Source organism: Canis aureus, chromosome 6, assembly GCF_053574225.1.
Source record: "Canis aureus isolate CA01 chromosome 6, VMU_Caureus_v.1.0, whole genome shotgun sequence".
Classification (NCBI taxonomy): Eukaryota; Metazoa; Chordata; class Mammalia; order Carnivora; family Canidae; genus Canis; species Canis aureus.
The window spans coordinates 40,542,497-40,562,811 of NC_135616.1; the positions used below are offsets into that span (position 1 = coordinate 40,542,497).

The following is a 20,315-nucleotide window of genomic DNA, read 5'->3' on the forward strand; positions in this document are numbered from 1 at the left end:
TTCACTCAGCATAATACCCTCCAGTTCCATCCACGTCGAAGCAAATGGTGGGTATTTGTCGTTTCTAATGGCTGAGTAATATTCCATTGTATACATAAACCACATCTCATTATCTTATATATTAAAGTCCATAGGTTTTTGCAGCTTCTTCCAGCTCCAGGTGGTAGCCCTCAGATTGCAGAATAGTCAGGTTATATGCATGTCTGCATATAACAGTGTGTGGACAGAGGAGCGTTAAGGGTCAGCTCTGAGTCAGACTGTCCTCATCTATGGATCAGAGTGCCCATTGGTTACCTAGCTATTGGAACAAACCTTGGTAATGTAGAAGGATTCGTGACCACCTATGATTTCCCACCAATTCTGGCAAGCCAGAAATAGGTAGATAAGTAACTTGTAATGGATAAGGGTGATTTGGGGTGGCTTAGTGGGAGGCTGAGCAGAGATGCATCCAGTTATCTATGTCTGGAGACACCTGGGTGGCTCAGCAGTTGAGTGTCTGTCTTCAGCTCAGGGTATGATCCCGGGTCCGGTGATCAAGTCCCACATCGGGCTCCCTGCATGGAGCCTGCTTCTCCCTCTGTCTATCTCTCTGCCTCTCTCTGTGTGTCTCTCATGAATAAATAAATTCTTAAAAAATTTTTTACCTGTGTCCCTATATACAGTTTTCATATGTTCCCCTAGAAGTTTTTATGCCAGGGTTACTGTTAATAATGACAGTGTGTATATACCTCAGAGATGGTTGGGTGTAAAGAACAGCTATGGGGCGTTTGTCGCTGCTAAGGTGGTAACAACACTAACTATAGAGCTGGGAGTACCCTCATCCTGTAATAATTAGATTGTTGGGATATGTTAACTCTCAGTTCCTAATGCTTGGAGCTCAGAGGTCATGTGATCTTGCTAAGGGTATATAATTATTTAAATATAAAACTTTAAATAATAACTGTAAGTATTCCTCATTGTTTTTTCTGGTAAACTTCAAATTTTTTGTGTATAATTTATAAAATATCCCAAATTACCTCTTTGTAGATGAATGGCCAATCCCAAGCCCACAGTCACCTGTGTTCTTCCCATTGGTGATCTATCTTTAGCAGAGGAGTAGATTATACAAGATGTTATTCAAAGAGTTACAGTGTTAAAAATTCTGATAGTTGCATTTGATAGTCATTTTGTTAGAAATTCTCATTACTCAACTTTTTGAACTTTTTTTGAACTATGTTTGAGGCTAAGTGATAATTATGCATATTTTATTTGTTGAATAATTAATTAGTGCTACTTATATGCCAGACATTGTTCTATGTGATTTATGAACATTTAACAAATGGTCTTCCCCATTTAAAGATGAAGAAACTGAAGCACACAGAAGTTAAGTAGTTTGTTCAAGACCACACATTCAGTGGGGGATGAGGTTGGGACACCACCCTAGGGAGGGGGTCTCAAAGGCTGTGACCTTACTCCCTACATGATGGTGCAAATGAACATAAAACACTTAGCATTTCAAGAAGATATAAATATCCTTGTTACTTTTAAATCAATGTGGATCAATATACAAACCAAGCATTCAAGAAAGGACAAATATGGCAAGCTAATTCAAGCTGCTGTTCCCTCCCACAAACTGAACTCTAAAGTTTTCACAAGAGCAAGAGAGGATTTCTTTAAAACTTGAGATGTCTGTTTGTAGAAACAAAAGACAACAAAATCCCAGTCTGGAAAACAAAGCGAAGCCCAGAAATAGGTTCTGTTCACAACACCTCAGACAAGAAGAAAACTTGTTTCTTGTGTTCATTCTTCTTCCTCATCTCTTTGAACATTGAAGCAAATATCATATGATTTCTCTCATATGTGGAATTTAAGAAACAAAACAGATGAATATAGGAGAAGGAAAGGAAAAATAGAATAAGATAAAAACATTAAGGGAGGCAAACCATAAGAGACTCTTAACTCTAGGGAACAAACTGAGTGAGGGTTGCTGGAGGGGAGGTGGGTGGGAGGATGAGGTGACTGGGTGATGGGCATTAAGGAGGGCATGTGATGTGATGAACATTGACTATAACACCCAGTGTTCATCACATGAATCACTAAACTCTACCTCTGAAACTAAAAATACATTATATGTCAACTAAATTGAATTTCAATAAAAAAATTTTTAAAAGAGAAGATAACAAAGATAACCCCCCACAAGGCATCTGGAATGCGGCAGCAGCTCAATAAATACTGAATGAATGAAAGAAGACATTGGGAAATAACATGATAAAAACAAAAATGATGAACCCGCTGGTCTGCTCAGCCCTTGGAGCACATTCTATCTGTGAGGCTTCATGAGGGTTGGGCATTTTGTCATTTTTCGCAGCCCTTAGTGCTGCTCTGTCCTTGTTGGTGATCCGTCTCCCAATTCCTCTGAGTGTTATGTCTCCTTTATATTAGAGTAGATGACATGGGAGTCCTAGGAGAGATGCACAGTTGAAGGAAGAGAAGGAACATGGCTGGAGGGGGAGACAACAGGGGAAAGAACTCTCCAGGAGTCCAGCTCACCTTGTTCTCCAGAATTGTCCTTCTGATGTTTGCTATGGAGAAAAAATATTACTCAGTTCTTAGGTTTCCACTTAGACCTCATGCCCAAATGGTGCTCCAGGGCACATGCTGGTGATGCTTAATGTGTGGGTTCCAGCCTCTCCTGTTCTTCTCTAGAATCCATGCTTTAATGTTGTCCACTCTGCAGTCCTTCTAAGACCGCCCATGCTCTAAGCTCCCCACCAACCCTTGCTAAACAAAATCATTCCTCTCTTTGGTGCAACTTCCATGGATTATTGACAATATGCTGTCATAGCTCACTCTCCTGTCAGCCCTTTATGTCCTTCAGATAATGACCACAGGTGGTTGATGTACTATATAGAAGGAAACAGGAGGGGAGATCCTGAGTCACACGGCAGCTTGAGCATGTGGCAGCTGCTTCTTCCTCTCTTTATTCCAGGTGGGCAGACTGGAACTGAATCTCCCCCTGCCCTTAACAACACATCAACACTTCAAGGGCCTGGAGAATAAACATGCAGTGGACATGACTGTACCTTTTCAGTTTTGCTAGGCTGGTCCCTGACAGGGAAGGAGAATGACAGGGTCATTGGTTCTCTGCAGGCTGTAGTGGCACAGCCATAAGCAAGGCTGGCTGGGGACCCAGCCTCTGTGGCTCAGAGGAACATGGCTGAGTGACCCTTTGCCAGGAAACCCACTAAGCACCAATAGCCTCTGACTCCAGCAGAAACAGCTGGAGCATAGAGCCAAGGGCATGTTTGAAGGTTGCAGCTTCAAGGACACTGGAGCAACAATAGAGGTTGGTTGGTTGAGAAGAGACAATTAGGGAGAATCTGGAATACAAGACAAGGGGAAAATAAAATCACATAAGGGTGGGAATACCTGAAGTATGGTATGTACAGTCCAGGAGGAATTGTCCCAGTTGAGAAAGGTCATTGCCAGGCTTCTTTGACAGGACCTTGTATTCCAGATTCTCCCTATTGTCTCTTCTCAACCAACCATCTGTTTTTGCTTTGTTTTGTAATTCAGCTTCTCCACGAGAATCTGCCTGCAAATATCTCTTGCTCCCTCTTGGATCTACAGATTTCATACCAAGGTGAAATATTGTATGAAAGCCTCTATTGAACACATGGTGCCACTTTCTTAGGAAGATGCATCTGACAAGAACCACTTTGCAGTTTCTCACCTGAGTCTTCTGGTGGCTGGATGCTCCAGACCTGGGAATAAACCACATCCACATCTACAGGGTTCACTGCAGGAAAAAGTGTGCACAATGGCTCACAGGTGTCCACGGACAGGGGTTCAACCTTCATATGTGCCTTCCCAGTCCCCTGCTTTGTGACTGTCCTCCCAACCCCAACATGATTCTGAAGGTCATTTATTTATTGAAATTGGGCTTCATGGGGTCAGGGCATGTAGACCATCTCATGGTTGTTGTTGTCGTTGTTTTTTCTTTCACCTACTTTCTCTTCCCTCTCAGCTGTAGCTCTAAAGCCCCTTTCAGTGGGGAGACTCACCATTGACATACTCTGGCTGCAGTTCCTCAGTGTCTGGGAGTGAGCTGGGGCGAATGGACCCTTGAGGGTTTGCACTGGAAGCATCTCTGTGGAAACAAACTAACTACATGAAGTCCCCAGGGCAAGAGTGAGAACAGAGAGGAGGTAGGCTGAGGAGAGAGTAGGAGGAGCCAGGAAGACAGGGCACTTGGCTTGGGTGATTTGATGGCCCTTCATCTAGACTCTTAAGGTATGGTCTTTCAGGTGGGCAGCCAGAGACAGGCCACAGCATCACAAAGTACTTTCTTAATAGGATAGCCTCTCTGATGTGGCAAACATGTTCTATTCCTCATATTTAGCTTTTTCAAAAGTTATAAATAAGAGAATGATATTGCCTTAGATTTCATTTTTTCTCTTATAAACTCTTCTAGAACTTCATCTGCTTCTTTCTCCTCAATTTATCTCTCTTTTGTATATTGTATGTGTCTTACATTCTCCATAAGACATTATGTGTCCTATGGAAATAAATTCCATTTTATGCATATTTTCACGTTTTTAAAAGCCTAACAACAACTTACTCGTGTATTGTAAATACTCCATAAATAATCTTGAGTATGTGAATTAGTAAGGTAATTTAGAAACATTGAATCCTATGCAAGATAACACCTAGAGTCATATGGGCCACCCCAAGACAGCACCCTGATAGAAAAATGTAATGAATACAGACATGGTTGAGTATCATAGAAAGATACTGCGTAATCTGTACATGCAGAAGGAGCAGTAAGTATTTAAAATCATAAATGAGGAAGTTCTCTAGAGTTCCCATTTTGCTTTTTTAAAAATTTTATTTATTTATTTATTCATGAGAGACAGAGAGAGAGAGAAGCAAAGACACAGGCAGAGAGAGAAGTAGGCTCCATGCAGGGAGCCCAACGTGGGACTCAATCCCGGGTCTCTAGGACCACACCCTGGGCCGAAGGCGGCGCTAAACCACTGAGCCACCCAGCCTGCCCCTAGAGTTCCCATTTTGAAAAATAAAAGTTCTCACCTGGGTGCATCAGTGGCAGAGTGTCCACCTAAAAGCAGATAAAGAAATATTCATTTTAGGGGAGGTGTCCTTACCTCTTAGAACTTTGACCTGACTTAACCACATGTCGTCACTGCTAGGATATAAGATACAGAATAGAGATCCAGTTATGTTGTGTCCTGATGACCACTTATTTACTCCAACACTGTTATTTGGACAACCCATTCTGTTTTCCCACTGATCTGATATGCCACTTCAAATGGCAAACCCCACAAGCATAGGTTACTGTTTCTGGATTTTTTTATTGCTATTTCAATTATTGCAAAATATATGTTACCTGCTGATGACTTCACCACTCTCCTTGTTTAGGTGAAACATTCTCATTTTTTCAATGTTCTGATATTTGCAACGCCCCCCACCCCCCCCCACCCCCGCAAAGCAGTGGTTTTGGGTTTAGGCTTGATGTTGACATTCATAAGACCCAGTGGACTCTTCTTTGCACCATTTAGCTTTGCAGAGAGATGCAGAACAAGAAACACAGCATGTCAGCATGGATGTGTCAGCTGTGTCACCAGGGGGAAGGAGCTCTTTCCTGGTCCTTCAACTAACAGCTCTGGGACAAGTCCACATGGATGGGAGCACAGGCCACTCCAAGGGACGTGATTAGTCTCAAGAGTCGCATTGCACTTGGGGATGTGCCCATTTCTGCTTCTCACTGAGCATTTATAACCCCACTCAGAGCACTTCCAGTTTAGATGCAGCTCAGCAATCATGAAAAACATTGCGTGGTGATATAGCCAGCGCTCCAACTGTATTGGGTTTTTTGTAGACAGTGTTAGAAGGCTAGCCTAAGTGTATTCTCCAAAGAGAAGGAGGAACTAACTTATTTTCTTCAAGGAAAAAAGAATGACCTTGGGATTTTCTACCAAGCCAGTCACTCAACGATAAGGCAAAGGATGCACATCTTCAAACAGTAGGAAATTGGTGTATGTGATTCTAGCAACTCCATCCTGAATAAATTATTTTTAAAAATGGACTTTAGTCTACTTTCTAAACACTTTTGAACAATAACAAAAATTGATGATATCTTGGCTCCCAAAGAAAATTCCAAAAATATTCTAACAAGTGATGGTATAATGGTATAAATTATCTTCTCTGACCTTAGTATAACTGGTAATTCATCACAAAACTGTGAAGACATCTAGATATGTGGGGCACCTGGGTGGCTCAGTGGTTGAGCATCTGTCCTTGGCTCATGTCACGATCCCGGGATTCTGGGACCAAGTCCGGCATCAGGCTCTGCCTATGTCTCTGCCTCTCTCTCTGTGTCTCTCATGAATAAATAAATGAATAATCTTTTAAAAAAAGATAAAGAAAACTAGATAGGTCTACAACATATACATTTAAGGGAATTAAGTCTTCAGCTACTAAATACATATATGAATATATAAGACAAAGGAAAGCAAATCTATTAAATGCCAAATTTCTTCTAAAGAATAAGATTAACAAGAACAGAATGCAGCAACTAATGAAGATAAAAGCAGAAATGTCAGAATTAGAAAGCAAATGGTAGATCAAATAAATAACTCTAGCAGCTTCACCTTTTAATCAGAAGGGCGGATACCTCTTTTTCTATGCCACTTAAGAATGCGAAAGGAGAAGGTATGGAGAAATAAATGTAGCCACAGAGAAGCTAGAGGAATCACAGGACACCACTTCACTCCACTCCGAGTAAGCAGATTTTGGGCCCTGGATAAAACAGATGGTTTTCCAGGAAAATTCCCCAGAAGACAAAGAAACTGTGAACAGAATGTGGCAGTCAGGACGGAGTGTGTTATGCTACATTGAAAAACAAACTTCAGTCTGCAGGGACTTAAAGCAGCACAGGTTTGTGAATTTCCCACTTGTGCCGCAGACCTGTCAAAAATATGCTTGGGGGGGATCCCTGGGTGGCCCAGCAGTTCAGCGCTGCCTTTGGCCCAGGGCCTGATCCTGGAGACCCGGGATTGAGTCCCACATCGGGCTCCCTGCCTGGAGCCTGCTTCTCCCTCTGCCTGTGTCTCTGCCTCTCTTTCTCTCTCTCTCTCTCTTTCTCTTTCATGAATAAATAAATAAAATCTTAAAAGAAAATATGCCAGTAAGTCACTCAGGAGGCTGCTGGAGGCCACGCCGTCTGGAGAAGACACCGTCACTCAGCGTGAGTTTGCGTGAGCACCATTGCTTGGGAAGGACAAGGAGGCAACAGCCCTGCTCATAAATTCTTCTGACGGGAAATAACACAAGCGGCTTCTGCCGACGTTTCACTGTCTGCATCTACTTCAAGGAGACAAGGAAATGCACCTGCTTATGAGCCCAGAGGCAAAGGGGGGCCGGGTGTCAGTGAGCATTAGCAGCGCCTCTCACAAGATGACTTATAAGAGCAGAGCTAGGGACAGCTGTCAAAGAGCTGCTCCTCCAAAACCCCAACAGGCACAATTCCACAAAATCTTTAGAAAACATTGCCATGTTTTCTATATTGTCATGTAAACGATTCCCTAACATGTAAGACGTATGAAAAGAGGAAAAGTGTTAAATTTCCTTTGTAATGTTGAGTATGAAACCCAGAAAAGATCACAATTAACAAGGAACCCGGCAAAAGTCACACATTACTATTAATAAAAAAAAAACTTTGAAACAATGCTAGTTTCTGTTAAAAATGCGTCACTAAAATTGAATTTTTACCACGAATGCAAAGATTAGTCAATATTAGGTATTCTGGTATAATATAATTGGTCAATTTAATAGATGAAAAAAGGAAACGTGTGATTATCTTCACAAATACTAACGAGTATTAGCAAAAATTAGAAATTGTTTCTGGGGATGTCTGGGTGGCTCAGTGGTTGAGCATCTGCCTTTGGCTCTGGTTGTGATCCCGGAGTCCTGGGATCAAGTCCCGCATCAGGCTCCCTTGGAGATCCTGCTTCTCCCTCTGCCTGTGTCTCTGCCTCTCTCTCTCTTTCTCTCTCTGTCTCTCATGAAAGCATAAATAAAATATTAAAAAAAATAAAAGTTGTTTCTGAGAAAATGTTAAGAGATATTTGAATATGTTACACAGCATAGAAATACTAGAAAAATTTCCCTCAAAAACAGGAACCAGACAAGCTTATCCACATAAGATACCAGAGGCCATTGTGTATATAATTAGACATGAGAAAATAATTTGCTTAAAAATGGAAAAGGAGAAAGTAAATGTTTTATGGCTTTGTAGATTATTTCCATATTTGAAAAGTGATTAATATATTGGTATGTAACTTGAAAATTGAGAGAATTCATCACAACGGATGATTTAGAAATTATTTTATGTTAACCAACAACCTCTCTCTTCATATACATATATTTTTATCAACTAAAAAGTATAATGGAGAAAAAAAAATCACAATTCCTTAGTTTTAGATGGTCTGTTTAAAAAATATAACTTCCAAAAAAAATAAAAATAAAAATAAATAAAAAATATAACTTCCATTGGACTTGAAAAAACTGAATTACATTTTCACTATTTGATGAGTTTCCAAAATCTCTTTTACCTAGTGGTAGTTGATAGGTCTAAGCAAGCATTTTGCAAGAGCTTAAAAGTTTATCTTGTGATTCTGTTGTGCCCCATGCTTGTCTTGAATCTTACAAATTAATGTAAGACAGCCCACTGAAGTGGGGGGAATTTGCAAGAGGAGAATGGTGAAGGTCAGGAGATTCTAGAGGCAGGCTTCAGGCTTTGTGGCCAGGAGGTGTGGACTCCGTCTTAGCTCCGCCCTCTAGTGGCTGTGTGAACAAGACAGCTCACTTAACTTCCCAAGATGGTTAAACCTAGACCATGACACACACTTATTTTTTATAATTACAGATAATATGTGTAAGCTTGCCATACATAGCAGATACAATAATTGGTCATTGGTAACATGTCTTGGCTAGCAGAATGTTAGTAGGGGTCAGTATGCGATATCACTTACAGGAGTCTTCTAAATTCTTAGACTTACAAATAATGTTACAAAGAGATATCATCATGCTGAAAACACAGCAGCTCTATGGGATTGCTGGTCAGTGAAGGGAGTGCTTTCATGCTTCCAGTGATGACAGAAAAAGAAATTGAACAGACTTTTCTTCTGAAAACTGGAAATATTGGACAAAATATTGGTAGAAGTCTATTTAAGTGAAGAACTATTGAAGCCAGGTTAGAGAGGGGAGAGGCTCTGGGTGAGGGGTCTGGCTCTGAAACCGCTGGTCCTGCGGGGCATTTGCCAAGGCTGGACAGGGAAGCCCAAGGGCCGGTGCTTCAGGAAGTCTGGTGGGGCAGGGAGGCACGGATGGGAATTTGCTGTGCTTTGTGTGGAAATTTTTTAAATATGGCTGCCAATTATTTGATATTGATTTGGAGGTGGAGACAGTGCTGCCTCCTCTTGCAAGTTTGCTAGGCACTGGGACCTGATGAAACTGTCATCTGAAATTAGTTGAAAAGACATTGCAGATTAGCTATCTTACTTACACTTACTTTTGAAGCAGACGTCACCACGTAAAATTTTTGACCACCCTGTGGGCGTCATGCCCTGCAGTGGTCCAGGCCACACTGACAGGTTGTGTGTGTATTGTAGCTGAGAGTACCAGCAAAGGTCCCAACCTCTAGCCAGCACCAGCCATCATGCATGCGTGAATATGCCCCCACATGACCCATCCAAGAGACTCAGGAATTCAAAGAGAAGTCACTGCTCTTTCTGTGAGTAGGTAACTAATAAATCCATAGGGATGCCTAGGTGGCTCAGTGGTTGAGCACCTGCCTTTGGATCAGGTCATGGTCCTGGAGTCCTAAGATCAAGTCCCGCATCTGGCTCCTCATAGGGAGCCTGCTTCTCCTTCTGCCTCTCTCTCTGTGTCTCTCATGAATAAATAAAATCTTAAAAAAAAAAGAAATCGATAAATGAAGGAGAAAATGTACTAGATTATTTTCATTCTTTTAAGTCCAGCTACTTATTATGTTTCACTCCACTACATATAAACTGATTTTGTCTATTGAAAGCTATTAAATGATTTAATACTTTGAAATTTTTATTTAAAAGGAAAGCATAAAGGACTGTGTTAACTATTTTAATCTATACACAGGGGCCAATGACATACTATTAAATGAGAACATGGAAGCATTGTCCACTGCATGAAACCCTAGAAAATCATGAAGTGTGAAAAGAATTGATCAGATCTGGGGAGGTTTTCTTTCTTTCTTTTTTTTCAAATCCAATTTGTATCGGTAATGGAAAAGTTCACAGAAATAAAGGGCAATCAAAACAAATGGTAGATAACCAACCTGATACCTTGTGGAACCCGCAATAGAGCAGCAGAACAGCAACTATAAAGCCGAGGCCACCACACAGTGCTCCAAGAACTCTGGCTGTGATGCGGTCTCTTCTGTAGCCTCTGGTCCCTGAGGGAAGACAGGTGCATCAGCCTCAGAGGGTCAAGACTTGGTTCCTGGACCCTTGTCAAACACTCTGCAGGAATGGTTAATATAAATTCTCACAATGTTATCCAAGTATAATGTGTACTTTCCAGGTTTGTGTGGAGAAAAGAGAAGCAGCCAGACACTCATCTTCTTCTCCAATCTCCCACACAGAGTAGGCATCCCTTGGACCTCCACCTACCTTCCAAAACCCCAATATGGTACCAATGAAGACTGCTGGGGCAGAGCCATTGGTCATAATGCTCCTGTAACCAGGGACCATCAACCCACCTGAGATGGAGAGTGTTACTGCCTCACTGTGCTGGGCTCCCAGGCCATTGTCAGCCTCACAGGAGTAGTTCCCAGAATGTTCCATGGTCAGAGAGAGGTTGAAGGATGCTCCTCCTCCAAAGGGGGCCAAGCTGTTTTGTAGGGTTATATTCTCACGATAAAACCGGTACATAATTGGGGGAGAGCCTCTGTGGGCCTCACAGCGAAGCTCTACCACGTCCCCTGCCATGGCCTGGGCCCCGGGCACCCTGAGGATGAAGACAGGGCGGGATGCTGGACCTGAGGAAGACAGTGGGCCAGCGGAGAGGGTTTGTGAGGCCATCGTAGACACACAGAGCCCCGGACTAGGACCTCGCGAAGGGCCTCACCCCTTGGTCATTGTGTATCTCTAAGATTCTCAACAGCCTCTTTAGAAATTAGGAGGAATATCACTCTTGGGGTACTGTCTAAAGACATGGTCATTTGTCATTGTCAGCTTGTGTTTTCCTAATGCCAAGTCCAGCTCCCTTTCTAGTCTTTTCCATGGAAACAAAGACATCTACAGTTTAACGTGCAAGGGTAACCCACTCTTCAGTTGCTGTTGGTATTCCACAGCACTGACCCCTGGCATGGACCTCTGGTACCATGGCCTTGGCTCTAGGGTTTCTGTCTTGGACGAGTCAGAGTGCAACTCACTTCTCACACAGATACTCAGCACCTTGCTCTGGATGGGTTCATGGCCGTTGTCAGCTCTGCAGTAATAGCGGCCGGCATCGCTCTCCTGCACAGCTGGGACTTCCATCTCTGCTGACAGGGAACGCTGGGTCTTCCTTCCCACACTGGTTCCTGTGTCCTCTCTGTGCCAGGAGAATGTGATATTTCCTGTGCCTTCTGCCACCGAGCAGAGGAGGACCAGACTCTCTCCTTCGATCACCATGCCCTTGGGGGCCCAGATGTCTAAGCTTACATTAGAGACAGGCACTCCTGGAGGGACAGACGATGACAGGTCAGAAGCTGACTGCAGAGGACTCTGAGACCAGCCCATGATTGGCTTCACTGAGAGTATGGGTAGGGCTCATGTAATCCATTATAAGCACACAAAGTAGGGAATCTGCGGTGATTACTCTTGAAGAATGTGGACACAGATACTGTGTCCCAACCTCCTCCCCATCACCCCTATTTTCATGGAACCACTAAAGAATGTGTGATGGGTCATCTGCTCCGTGAGACATGAAACATTTTCCTGAGGGAGGAGTCGCTGTGCACAGTAGTGCCATCTGCACAGTGTGAAGGGGTCACTGGTAGCATCAGTCCTACCTCAGAAAAGGCACTGCTTCCACTAACAATATCAATAAAGATTCCTCCATTATTCTCAATGTCAAGGGTCCACAAGAATTACAACCCCTTCTCCAGCCACTTGGTTCACTCAGATTTCTGCTTTCTCTGTTGCTTCATTTATTTCCCCATGCTGGAGCACTGTGGTGCCTTTTAAGAAACCAACTTGTGTTTCAAGGCAGCACATGAGGCCACCTGTGGAGCCACTGAAGAGCAGGTGCCTTGCTGTGAAAAGTCCCAGCCCATTCCTAAACACCACAGCATGAAGTGATCAGTGAAGATATGATTGATGGATTTTACTTGAATAAAGAAGACAGGATTATAAGGAGTGTTTTAAAAAGAAGAAAAGCCAAAATTAAGTATTTGTCTCCCACAGACAGCAAACCAAGGCTTAATTACAGTTTCAGCCTATCCCTGGAATGTGACCTTCTGAAAGTCAATCTGACCCACACTAGTGAGGTCATCCGCATGATAAAACAAAAAACAAACAAACAAACAAACAAAAACACCTTGCCATTTCCTTTTCCTCTCCAAAGATGTCCAGGCCTGTGGAAATCCTCTCTTTTATTTTGCTAATAATCTTCTTTGCCTCACTCGTGCCTATAAAAACTTCCATTAAATAAATTTATTATATATAAAAAAAAGAAGTTAGGTAAATTAGTTTGGTTTTTAATAGAGTGGTCAGGGATAGAGATAAAACCTCAGATGTCATTGATATGTGGGTGGTGTTTAAGGCCAAGGTTCATGGTGAGATGGACTGGCTAGGAGGAAAATGTACTGAAGGGATGAGAGCTTAGGTCAGACTTGAACACTCCAGAAGAAAGTGAACAGAGAAGAGAGAGCAGTAGAGGGACCTAGGAGGAGTGGCCATAAGGCAGGAGAAAACCAGGAGAGTCAAGAGAGGGGAATGTCTAACTGTGAGAGAGCACCGGTCAGCCAAGAGGTTGAATAAGATGGTAACGGAGAGGGAGAGGTGACAATTGGCTTTGCTGCAAGGAGGTTCTAGTGTGTTTGACAAGAACAGTCTCAGTGAGTGGTGGAATGGAAGATGAAGTGAAATTGGTTGAGGAGCTAATGAGAGGCAAAGAAATAGAAGTGGAAAAAAAATAGTTCATTTGAGAAGTTTTGTTGGGAAAGGAGTGGAGAAATGGAATACTAGCTATGGAAGAACAAGCGGTGAGGGAGCAATTTGTTATTCTGTTGGTTGGTTGGTTTTTAAAACAGTAGACAACAGAGCATGCTTTTGGAAGACAAAGCTATTTTAAAGTGCTGCTTTATTGTTACTAGTGATAGAAATTCGTCCCAAGTTTATAAAACTATGGATATTCATGATTAAATCGCTAAATAAATACAAATGATTCACTTGCAGAAAAGTGACCTCTGGGGCATTGCCCAACATTCTTACTTCCAATTTAAGTGTATCTTTGTGCATCAGCCCTGAAGTTTGAGCAATGCAGGTTTAAGACTTTTGAGTTGCAGCCATTAGAAATGACAAATACCCACCATTTGCTTCAACGTGGATGGAACTGGAGGGTATTATGCTGAGTGAAGTAAGTCAGTCGAAGAAGGACAAACATTATATGTTCTCATTCATTTGGGGAATATAAATAATAGTGAAAGGGAATATAAGGGCAGGGAGAAGAAGTGTGTGGGAAATATCAGAAAGAGAGACAGAACGTAAAGACTGCTAACTCTGGGAAACGAACTAGGGGTGGTGGAAGGGGAGGAGGACGGGGGGTGGGGTGAATGGGTGACGGACACTGAGGGGGGCACTTGACGGGATGAGCACTGGGTGTTATTCTGTATGTTGGCAAATTGAACACCAATAAAAAATAAATTTACTATAAAAAAAAAAACTTCCATTTCCTACAACTCCTCTGGGCATCTCTCTGCTTGCTAGTTGGGATCCTGCCAATTCATGAAGGCTTGATAAAGTCAATTCCATCTTCACATTTGCTCCATTGGGTTCTGTTTTTTAACAGTAGCTTTGTTCATTTGCTATTTTTATGAACTGCCCATTCCCTAGCTCAGGACCGACTTTCCACAAGGATAGGAATTACACAAGTACCCAAAAGACAAGTAGCCCGAAGTGAAGCTGCCAGACTCCTGATTTGCCCATGCTCAGACCCATTGATACTTACTCTGCACCAGAATCTGGGATTGGAGGCTCTGTTTTGTGACCCTTGGAGTCACTGTCTCTGCCTGACACCAGTAGGACCCTGAATCCTCCTTCCACACAGCAGGGAGCTGGAGCTCTGGGGAGCTGCTCCAGCTGGACGCCAGGGCCCTGCCACCTCTGAAGAAGCGATATCGGAGCTGAGCATTTGACCTCTGTGGAGAAGGCTGGGTCTCACAGGTCAGGGTCACTGGGCTCCCCTCTGTGGGCCAGAAGGCGCTGACGGTGAGCACGGGATATGGAAATAGCTCTAGAAGGAAGGATCACAAGTGCCCCAAGCAGTGAGATTGATGGTTCCTGCTGAAAAGCAACCCCAGCAAACAAGGCATTCAGACAAACTTGTCACCCATCACGACCCCCTCCTGCAGTCAAACTACAGGACTCTGGTTCATATGTGGTGTGGGGGCAGGTTTCCCCTCCAGGGACCCACCCTGCTCTGCTACAGTCTCCTCCAGCCTGGCTCCCACAGGAAGGAAGGCTTTACCTTGGACTTGAATCTTGATGCTATTTGACTTTTTTGAGTCATACCAGAAGTATATTCTAACAGTTGCACTACAGGAATAGCTGCCACTGTCACTTAGAACTGCACTTGGGATAGAAAAGCTGAAGACTTCATTTGAAAAATGTAACTTTTTTCCATCCTTGTAATATGCCATAGTCTGGATTTCCCACTTGTCTGTTTTCCTCTGGCATATCAGGTCTATGCGGTCACCTTCAAAGACAGCAGAAGGAGCCCTGAGAGTCAGCCAGTCTGCAAGAGAGGGCATGAGGGGACTGGATTTGCCATTTCCACGAGGAACCCAGATGTCTGGCCTTTCCCTGAGCTTTTCTGAGCTCTTGGGCAGAGCAGCCCCTTCACCTTCAGGCAAGACAGACACCCCTATTCATGCCTCACCTTCTCGGGGCTACGTCCTCTTTTTTCCTGAGGGGTATCTGAGTCAGCATGGGCTGCTATACCAAAATACCATAAGCTGCGTGTCTTATCAACAACAGACATTTATTTTTCATGGTTCTGGGGGCTAAGATCTTAAGTCTAAGATCAAGGTGCTGGCAGGGTCAGGTTCTGGGGAGGCTGCTCTCTCAGGTTATAGACTTGCTGACTTCTTGTGTATTTTCACCTGTGAGCTCTCTGGCCTCTTTTTCTAAGGGTGCTAATCCCATCATGAGGACCTCCAGGACTGTATCACCTCCCAAGGGCCCCACCCCCAGATAACATCCTCTTGGGATTAGGATTTCAACATACGAGTTTGGGTGTGAGACTCAACATTCAATCAATGGCAGGGAAGGTCAAAGTAGTCTGAATTTTTTACACAGATATAGGTTCAGGAGTGTCCTGCCAAAGGTCTTCTTGCTTAGCTCTCTCTGTTGGTGACGTCACACGGAGGACCATCGTCGTCAGGGGACATTTTGCTTACCCACCACCATGTTTTCTTTTATCCAGCCTTCAAAGGCACTACACTGTGTTCTCAATTTATGTTCTGCCCCTTTTTCTTGCCTCACCAGAGGAGACAGCCAAGGGGCCTAGATAGCCGGGGAATAAAGTGGTTACTGAAATAAGATCCAGTATCTCAATCCTCAGAACTTTCCACTTGACTATTTTCCAAACACTTCCCGTCCATTCCATGTGTAATAAGGTCTTAGGGGACTGACTGTAGTGAGAAAAGTCATTGCCAAAAATAAATGTGCTCCCCTGGGAATGCTTCTCTCAGATTCTACCCTGTGACTCCACTTATTTATGGTACCAGACCACCTTCTGGGTTTGGGACATTTGCATTACCTTTTAGGGTTGTAGTTGAAGGTTTTGACCTGGAGGTGAGGAAATAAGTTATATCTCAAACAGCAATCTCCTTGCCACTGTTCATTGGTGGCACGGCTGCCAGAATTTGGATGTGTAATGTAGGGAAGTAGAGGTCACCCCAATAAGAGATGAAGGGCCTCATCAAATACTTCAGCAGAACCAAAGCTGAAATGCCTCAGAAAACTCGTGAAATTTAGAATCATAATTTTTGGAACACATGCTACCTACTGTTCCAGGTGGGGAATCAAATTTACCTGTTGGACATTGGGGGAAACAATCTGGGTTATGAAAAATGAAATCAGAAAGGCAGGAAAGGTGGGTTGTAGAAACAATTAACTTAATTCGAGGTTTTCATCCTCCTTCACTGATGGAGAGACCAGATCTCACCGGGACTTGGCTGTGGGACTTAAAATCAAGCTGATTTTTAAACCGCTAGTACAGTCTTCATCCAGAAACTTGAAGGATTCCCAGGGAGAACACTGTCAGGGTAGGGGGCAAACATTCTGTGTCATGGTTAGAGATGCCACTGAAAAGTCACATGGTAGGCAATCTCACGGACTTGGGGCTGCAGCTGACAGGTGAGCCTGTGAGTCCATTGCTAAGGATTGTTCACGGCAGAGCGCAAATGCAACAGATGAGGCCTGCTCCTGAGCACACTCTGTGCCAGAGCTCCTGTAGGTGTCCCTGGCATCCCTGTTCCCTTAACGTCTGGCCATAATAGGTGAGGCAGGGTTCTGTTCTCCCAGGACAGTGCTTTGGAGCCCTAAGGGCCCCTTCTACTTGGCAGTTGGTGCTGGCGAGGCACAGGAGCAATCCTCCATCTCTCTAGATTCAGTCCAGGCTCGTGTACATACAGAATAAAGTCTTGCTTTCTATACATTGGTGCGCACAGCTTTAAGTCAAGAAGAGCAAGGTGAGATTAGTTGTAGTCACACAACCATAAGAAGGTAGCATACGTGTGTGGGCACACAGAATTTGGCAGTGCTCTAGAGCCAGGGGCGGACCAGGGTCTGGGAGCTGCCCGGATGCCTATTTGGGGAAAGGAAGTGTGGCCGACAGCAGCTGTCCTGCTCAAGGGCGGCTCAGTGCTTACAACAGATGCCTGCAGAGTTGCTCTCTGACTTCGCAGGACAATGTGTCCACTCCCCACCCAAAGCCAGAGCAGCAGTGTTGGTTCAACACCATCCCGACCATGCAGACACTCTTGACTGTTTTTCTGAGAGAACAACTGTTTTCAGAGCTGTGGGGACACTTAGCCCGACCTGGTGAAGGGTTATGGTCCCTGGCCCAGAGAACCATCCTCCCCCATGAACTGTCCAGCCTGCACACCCTCTTCCAGATGCCACTCCCTCTATGGCTGGGGCTGTGTGATTGGGTGGTGGACTCCACTTGGGCAGGCCAGGCAGGCCTTCTCACCCATCACCAAGCAAGCGGACTGGCCCTGTGGCAGGTTGGCCCAGGGGAGCAACGACATTGGAACATCTCTGTGGCTTCTCCTCATCTCTCTCTACAGGACCTCGTGGGTGCCAGGTAACAGACAAACCAGACCCCAGGAAGGACAAGAATGCAAGTAACTCACCTGCCTCTTCACTGGCGGAAGCTGTGAGGGGATCAAAAACCAGAGGTTAGCCCAGAGAATTTGCCTTCAAAATTTAGACATTTCTATTACTCTGCTAAACTGCCCCCAAACTCCCCATCACCCCTTTTTCTGTTCTACTCCATTATCACCAACAATGCAATCTCCCTCAAACACCAACTGACCCCTACTCATGTTACAATCACAAGGCAAGTGCAAACCTCTCCTTTGACCAAAGGGAGCACCTGGGGGACGTCCCACAGATGGATGCCAGAAGTTCAGTGATTCTCAATCCTTTGTCCTTCCCCTCCCCCCACCAATCTCCTGCATACCCAGTGTGTTGGCTACATGATATCCCAAGTCACCAAGAGTCCATCAGGGAACACCCAGAGTTTGTAGTGTAACCCTGACAGTTGGGATTTTTCTCAGCCAGACTTTGTGCCTGACTTAAGCTTTGATGCTAAGGCATCCACTTCGAAGACTGTCATCACAACACACTGAAGTCATCAGACTAAATGAAGAGCCAGGCCACCTCCCCACTCTGAGGCTTTCGTTTTAGAAATCTTGGTTGATTTCCATAACTGACCATGTGGGCCACTTGATTTATTCTCTTCCCAACTTTAAATTCCCACTCATTTGTTTGAATTCACCAATAAAATGCAAGCCCATGAAACTGTGGGCTTCCAGCCTCCACCCCAATAAGAGCAGAACCCCAGACCCATGTTGTCTCTCTCCCCACGACCTCTTTGTGTGATCTCAGGGGTGCTGTGTAGTAATAAACCTTTAGTATTCAAAAGTTTCTTGACCATTATTACTGAAGGGGGTTTTGCAGTCATGATAAGAACCAGGAGGGCTGGTCCAGCCACAACCTTGCTTATTGATAGGCTGAGACGGGCACACACAGTTTTGAAAACTGAAGGCACCTTGAATGGATTCCTTTTCTCTGGCTGTATTTTATGTGAGGGTTCTTTTACTCATTAACAAATGTTGGCTTAGTTCCTCCTGAATGTAGAGAAAGGAATCTCATTTCCCTATAGCAGCCTGCCTGTCCAGGTAACCTTCGGCTCAACAGAGGAGCCTGAGCAAAGGGTATGCATGTGTCTCCAAAGTCCAACTTGGAGATAACTGTCCAAACAGTTCTCATAGAGAAGTAGTAAATGTTGAAATAATTAAAACTGTATTTATGAGAATTCATTACTGTATGAATTACCTAAGATAATTCACGAATGGTAATTCGTGAAACTCATAACCCACGAACAATAAAGTAGCCGACCTTGAACATTAAGGACAAGGATGCATTGCAGTCTGACTTGCCCAGGGCCCACTGCTGTGCATCTGACTCTGCTCTCTAAGCTGGAAGCAGACACCTGGGCTTGCCTACTGGTCTCCGGGCTCTGATAAACCCTCAGGGCTTTCTGGAGCTGGAGACTTCCTCTGGTACCACCTCAGTTCTACCTCAAATTATTGGACTTACCAAAGATGACCAGCAATGACCACAACAACAGCATGAGGACCTGGTTCAGCTACCCGAGAAGAAATGTTCCCTCAGTCACCAGCCGGAGTCTCTGTGCAGGGAATGGAAACTGCTTTTCAAAGTTAGTTTTGAGCAATTAGCGAAAAAAAGGAAGTGGAAGGGTTTATCAACGTCTGACCACTGTCTTCTTCTCTGTAGGTGCTATGAGAATGAGGATGGTCCTCTAGATGCCAAAGAAACTCCTCCTCTTGACACTGATGACAGTTAACACTGACACACAGCTGTTCACGAATTGGACACAGTTCTAAGCGCCTTATGCTCACAGGGTTATTTGATGTCCTGAAGAAGCTTCTGGAATCTGCACAATCTCCTTTACACAGTTAGAGAAACAGGCAGCAGGAAAGATAAGTAATGGACCAAGATCAGCATGGTCACTTTCCAGTAGTGACAGCTGGGAGTCAAACCCAGGCAGCCCTGTCTTACAGTCTGACTCAAATGCTAGCAGATCTTACCATGATATATAATGCTTCTCACCGTTCCTTAGGATAGCAGGGCCATTGGTGTAACCGCTCAGAGTCCCCGGGTGACCCTTTCTTCAGCCCATATCTAGCCATCTAGAACTGCTAATGTTGCTAACATTCAAAACATGTGCTCCGTATCATTGAAAACATTGTTCTCTTCTTTATTTCTAATCCATGTTGCTTTTTGGACAGTGCACCGCTCCCAATGTGGCCATACCTTCCAGAGCACACATCCCCAAAGCCTATTATCACCCTGTTCTGATTAGATGTGGTCCCCTAGGTGTCCTATGTAACAGTCCACTCAGGGGCAGGCTAAACAGGCAGATACAAGTTGCCTTTGTGGACTTAGGCAGCAACTTTAAAGTTTCTGCCACTTAGGCAGCAACTTTAAATCCTAAAATCATAGATATTTGTAATATGGGGACTGACTCATACTGAATTGAATCACAGACTCAGTGTCATGTGTTCAGGGGAATACTTAACATTGTCACTCACCATAAACATAATTTTCCTGTAGGAAGTGCTGATGTATGTATGTGATGTTGTACATCCTATCATCAAAGCCTTGCTTAAAGGCGTGTAAAAAGTAAGTGCTAAGAATACCCCAAAAGAGCAGTTTAAAAAAATAAATTATATGTTAAACAGTGTACTACTACCA

The 20,315-nt window shown here is 44.0% G+C and overlaps 1 protein-coding gene across 1 annotated transcript; it reads right to left on the reverse strand.

Moving 5' to 3' along the window:
* Positions 1–1,227: 1,227 nt before the first annotated feature.
* FCRL2 (Fc receptor like 2) lies at positions 1,228–19,377 on the reverse strand. The gene is made up of 12 exons (XM_077901227.1): positions 19,137–19,377; positions 17,666–17,686; positions 14,773–15,039; positions 14,254–14,538; positions 11,474–11,761; positions 10,799–11,077; positions 10,376–10,492; positions 5,071–5,098; positions 4,044–4,129; positions 3,713–3,778; positions 2,530–2,561; positions 1,228–2,440 (listed from the first exon to the last, which is right to left on the reverse strand). Exons 1-12 carry the CDS (start codon positions 19,168–19,170, stop codon positions 2,402–2,404), a joined length of 1,542 nt encoding a protein of 513 aa, XP_077757353.1. The 5' UTR covers positions 19,171–19,377; the 3' UTR covers positions 1,228–2,401.
* Positions 19,378–20,315: the final 938 nt, after the last annotated feature.